Genomic DNA, 13,511 nt, shown 5'->3' with positions numbered 1-13,511 from the left:
ACCCTAGTTGTTCCACACTTTGTAAATCCCCTATTACTCGATGTCCCATTGGCCCATGTAACCCTTTCTCCTCCTCCTGCTCCCCTCATTGGTTGTAACCCTGTAAGACCCTGCCCACCACTCTTCCCCAAAGGACCCTTCAATTGGTCAGTTGTTTTTACCCACCCCCTGATCTGCCCCTGTATTTAATCCCAAGCACAGCACGGCTCAGGGCTCTTTGTACCTGAATCCTCAAGCTGCAATAAAGCCTTTGGAACCTCAGAAACAGAGAGCCTCCCTCGCCTCCTTTACCCAATCCTTGATGTGGGCCACACCAAAGAGCTACTAGGTCTTAAGGTTCTGCCTCCAGGAAATCTAACCCTGGGGCAGTTCTCCACACCTGGCATGGCACTGGTGTGCCTCTGAAGAGCTAGCCTGTGCTCCGGTAGCCCCTGTCAGTTGGCGCCCAATGTGCGGCACAAACCCGTGATCCTGGGATTAAGTGTGTCATGCTGCCTTGCTAATGAGTGGGTGGGGATCCACAACAATCTGGGAAGGGACACAGCTAGGCAGCTTTCCCTGACTGGCCAAATGTTATTCCATACCATGTGATGTCATGCTCAGTATCTAAAGTACGGGGAAAGCTGCCTGGGATGCGCTGGGCATTGTTTACTTAGTGGTGACTGACTGTTTTTCATTTGCATCACTTGTTTTTCTTTCTTCTTCCTTGTGGTTTATTGATCTTTTGGTTATTTTCCTTTTCATTAAAATTTATTATTATTATTTTATTTCAATTATTAAACTGTCCTTATCTCAACACATGTATTTTTGTTCCTTTTACCCTTCTGATTTTTCCCCTCATTTCACCAGGGCAGGAGGGGAGTGTGACAGAGCAGCTGTGTGATGCTTAGTTACTGGTTGATGTTAAATTGTGACATATTTATACCAGTAGTCAACAGAGTACATTTGGCAGAGGTTAATTAATCGGAAAGGTAATTCATGATTAAGGTGGAGAAGCACAGAAGTCTCTCCATGTTCCTTTTTAACATATCTAGCTTGGGGATTAGCAAAAAAAATCCCTAACAACTTTTCTACTATTTTGAATTGGCCAACATTATGATGCATAATCCTGAAGAGGTATTTCTAATATTCACTGTCTTCACTTTAATTTTTGCCACGAAGTTATAGAGAAAGTATATTAAACCAACAACAAATTGGATAACAAGAAGGCTAAGGCCAACCTGTATTAGAAATGCAATATTCCTTTTAACATAAAAACGACTGTAGAATAATCCTAAAGTCAATGTGAGCCTAGCAAGTAGATGCCAATGCACTAGATCAAGAAATGAGCATATAAAAAGCTGACACAATGTCTTTGTTTTGATTAGCTGGTGGGAATCCAAATGTGTCAAGTGAAAACATACTTCAAATATGATGATAAGTTATGTATTATTCAGATATGTTTTTGAATGTGCAAGATGAGTATCTAAGTTATTTCTGCAGTATGTTGAATCACAGTGTATATTCTGAGCACAAAAGTAGTAACAAGAGATGGAAGAGACACTTGTGTAAAGTAATAAACTCTAAGAACCTTTTGCTTTTGAGCAAACAAGCACTTGCAGCTCTGGATTCACAGATTACCAGTGTGCCTCTTGTAATTACTTCCATATCCAATTTTTAAGTACCACAGAATTTTCACTAAGTCTGCTGCATACAACTCCATGAAAAAATCAAAACAAGAATGTACAAATTGTTTAGGATAAGATCACCTTCAAAATGCCCTGTACTATGTCACAATTTCTACTTGGTATCAACCAGGCATTCATATGATAAGGCATTTAAATGTATCAATTTTACAGAGCAAAAATTATGTGTTCAGAGGACCTAAGGGTGCACAGTATTCACTACTGCAAAAAAAAGAAGGCAGACTCATTTATATATTATGCCCCCGCAAAACAGAGGATATTAAAAACAGCTCAATAATGACTAACATCTCAGTCATTTTAAACACCTTATACCTGCCCTTCGATGGTTTAACATTCTTTGCTGAACTACTGTTACAATACACATTTTCTCATAATTTTACCTTTTGAGAACTGTAATTATGTCTATTATCAAAGTAGCCAGATTCTATTGAAAAATATCCCAAACTACCTCAATGAATTTCATAAGAAAATAGCAACGACGGCTTTTATAATTCTTTCTATTATATACAAGCAATGAAGCAAAATAATCACAAAAAACAAGTATTAAAGAGATTATCAATAATGAAAGCAGTTTTAATCATTTGGGGGTATTTGAAAAATGATTTAGGAATTAAGTAAAGTCTGTGAGAAAGAACTCATAATGAGAACATGTCAAAAGTTAAAAACACAGACTAGATAAAAGTTTTTAATTGTACAGTATGTTTTAGCTCCTATCAATCACTGTTAAAATCATTTGAGTTTAATAAGCAGATATTTACCTGTTGGAACAAGACAATCTTTCCAATCAAAATATCCTGCATAAATGCCAGGTTCTAATGACCCAACTATTGGATCTGCCTTGAATTCAATGTACATTTCAAACAGTCTTTGATCCAGGTCTTTCAAGGATTCCATACTAACCTACAAAATTAAACAAGAAAAGGAAAGAGAAAGAACATAATAAATAATCATTAACTACAAGAATTTAATTACATACCCCAAAGGTTTCTTCATGTCTTTAATTTCAGCAAAAAGCAGTGATTACTGACACATTTCAATTCATAATTATGTATATAAAAACTTAAGAATTTCCATATTACCTGTCCATCCTACCCAGTATAGTTTTTTTTTTCCTGATTGTATTCAGCAATTGACATTTTCATGAAAAATACAAGAAATGTCTAAGCAGGCAGATAATTCAGTAACTGTCTACTGGCATGATTTTCTTTCCAGCATGTCAGGAGGTCTTTATCTTGCAAAGTAAACAACAGAATTTTATGAATGCTTTAAAACATACCCATAAAAATTTCCATCCTTAAACATGAAGATTTTTGTATAATACTTTAGATTTATCAATTTTAACTTTAAAATTTCTCACTATATTTAAAAAAATACATTATTTATTTAGAAGTCTCTGTCTTCTGAAACTGAACCTATGGACTTCCCCTCTCTACTTCAACAAACCTCTGTACAATAGAAACAGAAGCTGCAGCTCATTAACATCTGCAGAACCCTTCCCTTTAACAGCTCTCCATGTATTTTTTCGTAATTCACACAACTTAGCCACACTGAAAGCTGAGGATACAGACAGTTTGTTCACTATATCTGAGCAACTTCGAATTTTTTACAAGGCTTTTTATTAAACATAGGTATCCCCTGTAATTATAGCTTCTACAATGATTCTATAACATAATGCGTATCATAAAGTGTTGAAGTAGAACACCAGTATCTAAGCATAGTAATGGATGCAAAATATAAATAAAATGAAATGAAAATTAAGATCAAAATCTCACATGACTTCTGCTGAAATACATTTATCTGTTTATAAATAAGAGCTTAAGCAACACAAAAATAAAGCTTTTAAAATAGTGTTCGTTTTCCTCAACAATTAGGGGAAAAGGCACACCCACACCCACACGTATATATGAATAATAATTTTCAGAAGTAAAGGGGTGTAAAAATGAGGTCTGCTTTAAAAGCAGGTCTCTAGATCAGACTGGGAATTCAGAAAAAGAAAATCCTTCCTCTCTAAGGATTTAATACTGCAAACTGTAGAGTAAGGGTTGAAGCTTATTCACTAGAGGGATGTCTCTAAATTGTGCTCTACTCTGGTATGCCTACATTGTTAAATGAAGAGAAAAAGGAACTGTAATATTTGAGTCAGGAACAGAAGCAGAGAGGCTTTCAGGAAGATCACAAGTGTAGGGGAAAACAGTTGTTATTGAGGTCAAAGCAGATGTTAGGAAAGTTGGGATGGTAAAGTTGGTGAGAGACAAGACACACCACAACTTTCCTGCTTTTCTAGGTGATGAATCTTCTTTGATTTGTCACAAGAGGATCTCTATCCCAAAGGAAAGCTTTCTATAAGGCATAAGAAGATCAAGGCTATTTTCTTCCTCTTTTCCTTTTACCTGACTGCCTATTTTGAAAAAGAATACATTAAAAAAGGTACAGAAATCTCCCTCTTTTTTCCTCTTACGCAGGTTTCAAGACATTTTTTACTTCAATTTCTTATTAGGGAGAATAACAACCCTTAGACCATTCCTATTTAGCTTTGAACTAGAGGGAAAAGTAAGTTTGAGTGCAAAGTCCCTGCAAATATGCAGCCATTCAAAGAATCTGTGAAACAACTGCTTCAGTGTTCCTCAGCGAAGTGTTAGAGAATTAAGTAATTCCACCTTCCACTTTTGCAGTCATTCAGTACAAAAGATAATCTGCACATTCAATGCAGGTTTTTTTGCTTCATGCAAGTTCTTTTCAGCCTGTTTCAAGATCAATACACAATTAAGATAGTGGTAACCTGGTTTTTCAGCTGGTGGAAAGGTTGCAAGAAAGAATGAACAATTAAGCTGAAAGTAATTATGAACCCAGGATTGGGGAAAAGAAGCAGTGCAGAATTCCTTAACATCCACTGTGTATGCCCATTTTCCTGACCCTCAAGTGGACTAAATGCTTACAAAAATATACAATTCTCACATTGCTGTCCTTCTGCTATGAACATCCCTGTGACTACAGTTTTCAGTTCTTGCATTAAAACCATTTTGAGCCTCTACCCTTTGATGTTATCTAATTATCAGCACGGTGGAAACAATTTTATTCAGAAGCTTAATCAATAAGCTGGATGAATTTTATAGGATACATCTTTTTTTCTACTTTTTAAACTACTAAACTGATGATAAGTTGAATTAAAGCATCTCCACAGAGAAGAGCAAAAGTCATGAGTATGTGCCAAGGTAGAATGTGCTAAAAGCACAGTGTAATGTTTGGCTGCTTTACGTAATTTTGCATTTGGCACACTAAGAAAAAAAATTGAAATAACCATATAGAATGTAAGGAAATGTTCTTGGCTACCATTTATAATTTCTGTATTTCAGAATATTAGATAATAACGATTTCCCTACTAACAAAGGCAACTTAAAAAAAACAGCCCAGTGTAAGAACAGATAATTTTTTACTAAAACACACTACCAAATTCACTTTAAAATTAAATTTATAAAGCTGACAGAATTTAAAAGTATAATTTAGTTTCAGTCTTTCCAGATAAAAACTAATTTTTTAAAAAAATTGCCAATTCCTTATTACAACTTTTTAATATAATATTTAAATAAATTAAAAACTTTCAGAAGTTTAGGTGGCAGAACAAAAAACTTAAACAATCAACCTATCCCTCTAAACATCTGTGAGCTTCCATCCTCATTTAAAATTAATAAAGGGCTCAAAATCTGCCCTATTATGATGACTATCTGATTATCCAAATCCCTCCAGCATTACCCATTGATGTGTCCCACACATGCAGTATTGCACCAGTCATAGTTTTCAAAGGGTCAACACATATTGGAAATCCATCTGCCACTTGAATTTGGTAATTTATAAACGTACTAAAATTTTAGTGGCAATACTTTGATGTGGCTGTGCAAGGCAGGTTGTTGAACACATACTAACAGATGTCTTAGCTGCTTCCAACTGTACCAGGCTCAACTCTCAGCAGCAAAAAATGGCAACATCCAGAGTAATTTTCTATATTGTTCTAATCATACAAATCATAGCAATCCCTATGAAATGCTATTCAAAACTACTTAGTCTGTAGAAATTCAAGCAACATTCAGGCATAATGGGACTAAGGATGTATGTTCTACACAGTTGAACAATCAGTTTGAGTGAAATACTGTACTCTGTACTGGAAAAGATAACATTTTACTTCCAGCCAACAAATATTTCTGTAAATAAACTAACTTTATGGTCCTAAGGATTAAGTCACAGCATTTCTCATAAGAAGTGATTAATCTTTACAAAAAGGCAGGAAAATGAGACAGCTACTGCCACCCACTTTGACATTTTCGTTCTTTGAAAAAGAAAAAACAACAAAAACTCCCCCCAAAACACAACAAAAAAACTGTGAACTAGTTTACGAACAAGAGCTATCAGTAATGCAGATTTCCAGATGAAATAATTTATCAAGTATATTCCTGAGATAACAATCTTTTACTTTCTGCATTGAGAGAACACAGTGACATTAAACAGCTTTACTAAGAAATCTGATAAGCTCTGCCATTGAATACACAAGTCCTGAACAAGAGCTCACATTTTCTATACTGGCTGCTTGAGGCCTGTATGAACACACAGGATCACATTCCTGTTGTTGCATCCAGCTAATGCTTCCAGTCTCACCCATTTGTGGAAGGCTCACCCAGGAGTCATTTTGGTTGTTTGGACACTTGCACCTACTATTCACAGAAGGTAAATCAAATAAAAATCTTCAAGCATTGATGCTTCATTCCAGTGCTCTCACTTACTTGAGTTATTTTATCAACACCTTGGAAGCCATGTTTCTCAAAATGTTCAGCTATATTTAGGAAGGTATGTCGTTCCAGGTAACGGCAGTTACTGAGTGCAATTAAAAGTCTCTGCTCCTAAAATGTAAGAGAAGGAAGAGCATAACAGCTGAAAAAAGTATCAGCATAACCAACACTGTAAATGTACATAGAATATTTTACTGACTCTCTGTGCACAATAAATATTCTTATAAATAAAGTAGGGTTTATAAATACTTTTGTCAATAAACTACTGAGAACTGAATGAGTATCAGGTGTGATGTTGAACAAGATGCTTCTTTTTATAGGATCCGGAGCATTCATTGGAATAGTTGTGACTAATACAGAACTGTGGTTAAGACTTCTTTACAAAAATTAGGTTTGGACAGCTTTCCAGGAAGCTGTTTCTGGATTTTACTTGGTTTCAAGAAATATACTAAGAATTATGACCATCATAAAATCAACTTAAGATCATCTTCACTTTCCCATGAAGCTGGCTAAAACAAGGGAAGCAAGTACTGAACAAATGCACTCACCAACTCTAAAATACTAGAAGGTTCTCAACTACATTATATAATTTCAGCAGTTTGAAGAAATGTCCATCCTTCAATATTTCTTTTAACTACAAGGGAGTCAAATACATTCTGTAGTTGAGATACCACAATTGCCTTTCTTTGATCTTGATATAATAAGATATAGTTTCCAAACAAAGAACCAAACAAGACAGAGCTACTATTTAAATAGATTGGGTCTTCCCTCTTCCCCTCTTCTTTTAATTTCAAACTATTTTTCTACCTCAGATGAAAGTTAAAAATCAACTGAGAAAATATTTTGAAAATAAAATTATTTGACATTAAAGTCACCATAACAGCACTGATCTGATTAAAAATGATATTGGTTTTCAGACCCAGAACTCCTGACAGTTTTGTATTTCAGTAATACAATGACTAAGACTGAGAGTTGCCTTCTACTTTAAGTTATAATCAGGCAGTAAGCAGTCCATTCGAAAAATGAGAATTAAAAATCTTACTCCAATCACTCACTTTCTCTGTTCTCATTCAAGAAAGAGAAGACAAAATATATTGTGATTTACATAAGAAAAGGATACCATGGAACCATGGAAACCAGACACTGTCTAAAATTATAACTCTTTTTTTTTTTTTTTTTAAGTGTTTGTACCTATGACATATAGGAAGAAGCCCCAGCCACAAGTCAATAAATAATCTCAAATCTATGTGTTGCAAGAATAAAATTATATAAAGAACTAGTTATTATAGTCTACAGTTCAGAAACTTGCCCCAATTTGGCAATCTGTGATTCTTTATTGCAGCAGAAATGCTTATTGCTCTTGTAAATTAGGCAAAGCTGGGCTTCTGACAACACTTAAAACCTGTACTAAGGAATATTAATTTCACAAGAGATTCTCAGTAGGTCTCTTGCAGGTAAAACCTATATTTTTTCATCAGCTGCTTAAATGGAAGAAAGTACATTTACCAAAGTGACAAGAATATTAGAAATCTTTTTCCAACTTCCTAAAAACTCAAAAGCTAACAAGCCAAGAAAATAACCAATACTTAGTCTCAGCAAATTTTCTGGGGGAAACTGTATTACTGAATATCTGTATCTTTGTGGGTTTTAAAAAGTAACTAATAATCAGACTGATTCTAATCTAAAACAAGGTCATAAATCAAAAGTCAAATCCTCAGCTGACTTAACACCAGTACTATTTTCACTGATTTCTGTGATTCCATTTTAGTTTCTGTAGACCCACTTTCAAAAATCACTTTCACAAGTTACCTTAACATGGTACACTAAGAAACCATAAAAACCAGTGTTTTCAACAAGAGAAATCCCTGCAGAATACAAAATTGTTCTCTATAAAAGAAACCAAAAATCCCAATATTTACAATACTGCAACAATAAAAAAGAGCCACATTCTTGTATCTTTGAGAAGTATTTTCACATCAACTTTTAGATATAGAAGCCAAACTTACTGAAGAAAGACTCGATTCTTCATGAATGCTTCCGAACAAGTCTGGAGATGAAACGTCAACTGAAAGACTAGGAATATTGTTTAAAAAGTAAGTATATACAAAAGTATAGTGCTTTTAATACATGAAAAAGAAATTTATGCATGGTGGATTCAAATCAAGAGGAATGAATGCAATCCTGTTTCAAACCCCCCTTACACCAGAAAACAAAGCAGCCCACGTTGTTCAGTTTTTCCAAGATGCCTACAAAGCCTGCATGAGAAGCTTGGTGGTCTGATTGTACTATTCTAGCTACAGACCTTTCCTTTCCTTCCTAAAGCATTTTTCAATTTTTCTGTTTTGCCACAGATTCTGTTTTTACACCTATCCAGACAATGGTTGGTCATCTGAATAGGAAGAAAAAGAAATTTCATTAAAACCAGAGTTAATTTGCCCTTTCCAATGCACATTGGTATTTGTCAAGTCTCTGGCTTTTCACAAATGTTTGTTCCTCTTGGAAACTCAAGCTACTCTGACTTGCTTTGGTTTCTAAAATAAGTGGCTCATAAGCGTATATTGAACAAACAATTTTCATGAATTCAGCAGAAATACAAATACAATGAGTAAAAAAATAGAAAGGAAGAAAAGAAAGGGGACGTTTCACCATGACTGGACGTTACTTAGTGACAAGTACAACTGATTCCATGTAAAGTCATGTCAAAACCAACACATCTGCTTCAACAGCACACAAATTGGGTCACTGAATAAAATGGTGTAAGTAAAGTAATATTAATTATCTTGTACAGTCTTTATTACATGATGCCACACAACGTTTTGGCATAAATAATACCTGCTCTTATTTCAAAGCATCACTATTCAGAGGCAAAATATTCACATGAAATATAAAATACAGAAGGGATAAAACCACACTCCCACTGAAATTTAAGATTTGCACACACAATTGCAGAATACTACACATAAATCTTATTTCTTTTTACTTACTGTGATGTATCTATGTCACCATCAGGTTTTGTGCTCAGTTGTTCCAAACAATCTATAAAGCCCTAGGAAATAATAAAGCAAGATCTAACTTTTGTGCCAGAACTAAAAAAAAATTCTAAAATTCACTTTAACTATACTCAATAAAAGCAGAGTAATCATCATCACCTTACATAAATGCAGTAATGTTTAGTAACAACTTTTGAATGCCTATTTTCTAGTTTGCATCCATCAGTTTACTTGTAAGAAAATAATTTTTTATCCTGATAAGTAATTTTCATGATGCATGTCTAAAATTATGCAGTGATAATCTGTTGATTAGCATGGTTAACAGTTTTCATGTGCTCAATCTGAATAATGGATCCCAAGTAAAAATAGCAGAAGCCTCACTATACTCCTTTTGTTGTTTTGGCTCATGACTTCTTATTCAAGGAGACTATTACCTAATTTCAAATCAATTTTTAAAAACCAGATTTTGTTACAAAGAACACTGTTTTCTGCTGCAAAAATTAAAAGCCAGATATTCAGCTGATGAAAATCAGCATTTTTCTTCTCACTGTAGTGTGTAGATGTTAGATGGCATCAGCTCAAGAGGTATCAATTGTTGGTAAAATCTCGAACAAATCTTACCTTCAGTAAAATTCTTGAATATGTCACTTACTCTCTGAGCATTTGCTGTCACTGGATTGAGCTAATAGGTTCTACCTACTTTTAAAGACAAACACTTCTCAGAATCCCAGAGTGTACCAGAGGAATAACATAGTCATCAACTTAAGCTACCTTTTGGGAGGTGAATAAGGTACAGCACAAATTTTTTTGATCGTCACTTGTGTTGACAGTTTTGTACTTCAAAGTGCTCAAGTTACCTGCATGATCCCAATGCTTAGCTGGCACACATCCTCCTGTGTTTTCTGCTGCTGGAAAACCTGAGGATGCAAGCATATTATATTAGCAGAACAACTTTACATGGCCTTATTCTCAAGGAAGGCCTGAGTGACTTATCCCTAAAGAGATGACACAATTAAAGGAATGTCTGCTGGGACACTCTTTTCTTATGGATCAATTTCAATTTTTCTTCTCCATCCTAAAAATGGGAGAGACAATACAAGACCCAGTAAACAGTTTGATAAGCATGAGGAGATAGTACAGTAAAAGGAAGCAAGTTGTAGTACATGTAGTATGTGTCATTGTTGGCTAATGCAGCAAAACCTCCCAGGATATTTCAAGGTCTTTGTGTCCTAAAAAGGAGGATTCATCATGCAGGTGAATTAACTGCAGATCCTTTTGAATAATGTTCATTAAGAAAAAAGACAAGCTAGCCAGAAAGATTAATGTAAATGAGAAGAGAGAAACAATATCTATACACAGGGCCCCAAAGGAGTTTGGAAAAGTGTTAAATTCCCTCAAAACACTGAAACCTGAAAGAAAATATATCAGTGTTTCAATCAATTAGGGCCTCAAGGTACTGAGCAGATGGGGACAAGAAACCGAATTTAAGTATTCAAGTAATTTGGATCCAACACTGAGTGAAGAGTAACTCCTAGGAATGGCCTCTCCCTCTTTTATTTTAGATATAATGTCTTGTCCTATCTGAAAATTATGTGAGTAGCACCATTTTTTCCAGAAGAACAGCTTTAAGGATTTAAATACAGGTTCCATCCGTCCCACAAACACAAATTACCCTTAACAAATGAAGTACAAACAGAAGTTTAAAAGCTAGCATAAGTGAAAAGGTGCACATGAGAAAAAAAATAAAGAGGAAATAAAGAGGAAAGTTATATCCTTGGATCATTCTCTGAAAGTTCTTTTCATATAAATTACTACTGGGTTTCAGAAGAAGAACAAAAATGAAAACATAAATCAAGACTTACACTGGCTTCTCCAGGTTTGCAGTCCAACACAGTTTTAAGAGATTGCAAGGAATGAATAATGCACTGTTCAAACTGGGATGGCTGAAAGTCAAACGAGTTGTTAGCTGTAGACAAGCACATTAAATATACACTACACAAATACATAAACATTTACAAGATATACAGTAAACTATTTCCAAAATATCGCAAACTAGGGGTGGGAGGGAAAAAAAAAATCACACTTCATGTATTACCAGAGGATCCTTTCATAGTGATGTGCTTTTGTATGTAAATTATCTACAGAATTATTACCATACATCAATGTACATTTTTTTATCTGAATGAGAGACTTTTATACCCAGCAGCCTCATGTAAAAGGCTTATGAAAGATTTTTAGAGCTTTTTGTGGAAGCATTACAGATTCCTGTTGACACTCCCTTCTCCACTCCTTGATCCAAGATGGACAGAATTTCACCTGGGATATCCAGTATTTCTGCATTGTATTTCAGCAAAAGGTTTTTAAGAAAATCAGACTGAAGCTTGTTTCCAATGGAACAAAAAATGGTTTGATGGGCTGTTGTTATCTTCAAGTTTCCAAACCTGAAATATCAGTGTCTGGATAACATATATCAATTTCATCCTGAAAGGGCAAACAAGTTCACAGCAGAGTCATTAGTCACTTTTTCCTTGTCTTTTTCTCTTCCCTGATAAGTCACACTTTATTTTTTTAATGCATTTGTCTGCTAGCATTTGGTCAGGAACTTGTTGTGCAGGGCGACATGAAGCAATCACTGCTCCAGAACAGAGGGACATCATCTCACTGGATTTGGGTCAAAGAAGTGGACAAAAAAAGTATGTAAGTCCTGAAAACTTGCTTTTCATTCAGTAGGTAGTTAATGGTATGCCATCAACTTTAGGCTGAGGAATAACTTTTATTTCTGTAAATGGTGGAGGTGGGTTGGGGAACTGATGCTCACATGGCAAAACAGAAATAATTAAAAAAGCCACTAAGAGAATTTGTATTTAGTATTTTTGGATCCCTTAAAAGAAGAAGGCCAGCAGTAAAGTGCTCCTCTTGGGTTTTTGCTTATACACTATAAAACATCACATCTCAGGAGAAGAAAGGTGTTTAGATGTCTGATTCTTTGGATATTATGAAGCTGAGAAAAACTGTTTCTGTATCTCACTGTATCTTTTACCTGGAATATAAATGCTAAAAGGGTCTTCAACCTTTCCTACAAACTTAAAATACAATTTCTACCTCAAGCCTAAAATGTCCCTAAAGAGACTACCTGGCCCCTTTTTATACTGGTTAACCTTTGCTCTAAGATTATCCCAATGAATTCTACTTTAATAGGCAAATAATCTTGCTATGACAAAGCACAGTCTGCTTCCACCATTAAAATTCAGCATGTTACAACCATGGCCTCAAAAGGTATCTTAGTGAAGTACTGTATACAAGGAATGAATGGGTGATTTCTAAGCAAAAAAATGACTTAAATATTTTTTTAATAAAGATGTGTTAGGCTACAGCACAAGCATAAAGAAACAACACTTCTGTGGAAGAACCTTCCCCCCGCCTTCATTTAGCAGATGAACATAGTGACAAACAGAAAAGTTAAGGGAATTGCCCATAGCAGCAGCAACTGAAATCAAGACCAGAAGCTGTAAATCTGGTTATAGTACTACAATTGACAACAACACTCCTTCCTACGGTGTGCATGTTGTGACTGCTTAATGTCCTCCTACTCAACTTCAAACACTTATTTATAGAAGGAAGTAAGAAGAACTAAAAAAGTCTGTGGAGCATTCCCTTAGATAACATACACAAAGCAGCTCTCCCTCCCACAGGCCTTTTCTGCTTTCGCAGATTGTATTTAAGTCACACCTACAACGCGCTTGCTGTGTTTTAGGCATTACTCATTACTGTTTATTTCCAGAAAGCATCTCACTAATTTATCTGAATTTGGTTTCAAGTCATTGGTTGTTTGCATGCAGGCAATATCCTAAATTAGTTGCTTTTCAGTTCAATTTCTCATTATAACATATAAGTGACCTCTTTATTTAGCTACAGGCCAATTCCATGGTAGTGTGCCTACTAAGTTATGAAGCATTTTGATGTGAACTGAACTTGTGACCTCAAGTATGACTTTTTGCTCCAGTAAACCATTTAAACAGGCAACCATTCAAACAATATAAAAAACCTTAGCTTCTCAT

General features: G+C 35.0%; 1 protein-coding gene across 1 annotated transcript in view; it reads right to left on the bottom strand.

Moving 5' to 3' along the window:
- Nucleotides 1–13,511, bottom strand: part of EXOC2 (exocyst complex component 2) — a 127,455-nt gene that overhangs the window by 33,939 nt on the left and 80,005 nt on the right. The window contains exons 18-23 of the mRNA XM_056484250.1: nucleotides 11,316–11,396; nucleotides 10,311–10,370; nucleotides 9,448–9,509; nucleotides 8,470–8,536; nucleotides 6,458–6,574; nucleotides 2,444–2,585 (exon numbers count right to left, since the gene is read on the bottom strand). Of these exons, the coding sequence (XP_056340225.1) occupies nucleotides 2,444–2,585; nucleotides 6,458–6,574; nucleotides 8,470–8,536; nucleotides 9,448–9,509; nucleotides 10,311–10,370; nucleotides 11,316–11,396 (529 nt within the window). The remainder of the gene's footprint in view (nucleotides 1–2,443; nucleotides 2,586–6,457; nucleotides 6,575–8,469; nucleotides 8,537–9,447; nucleotides 9,510–10,310; nucleotides 10,371–11,315; nucleotides 11,397–13,511) is intronic.

Source organism: Oenanthe melanoleuca, chromosome 2 (assembly GCF_029582105.1).
Source record: "Oenanthe melanoleuca isolate GR-GAL-2019-014 chromosome 2, OMel1.0, whole genome shotgun sequence".
Taxonomy (NCBI): domain Eukaryota; kingdom Metazoa; phylum Chordata; class Aves; order Passeriformes; family Muscicapidae; genus Oenanthe; species Oenanthe melanoleuca.
This window is presented reverse-complemented; position numbering and strand designations above follow the sequence as displayed.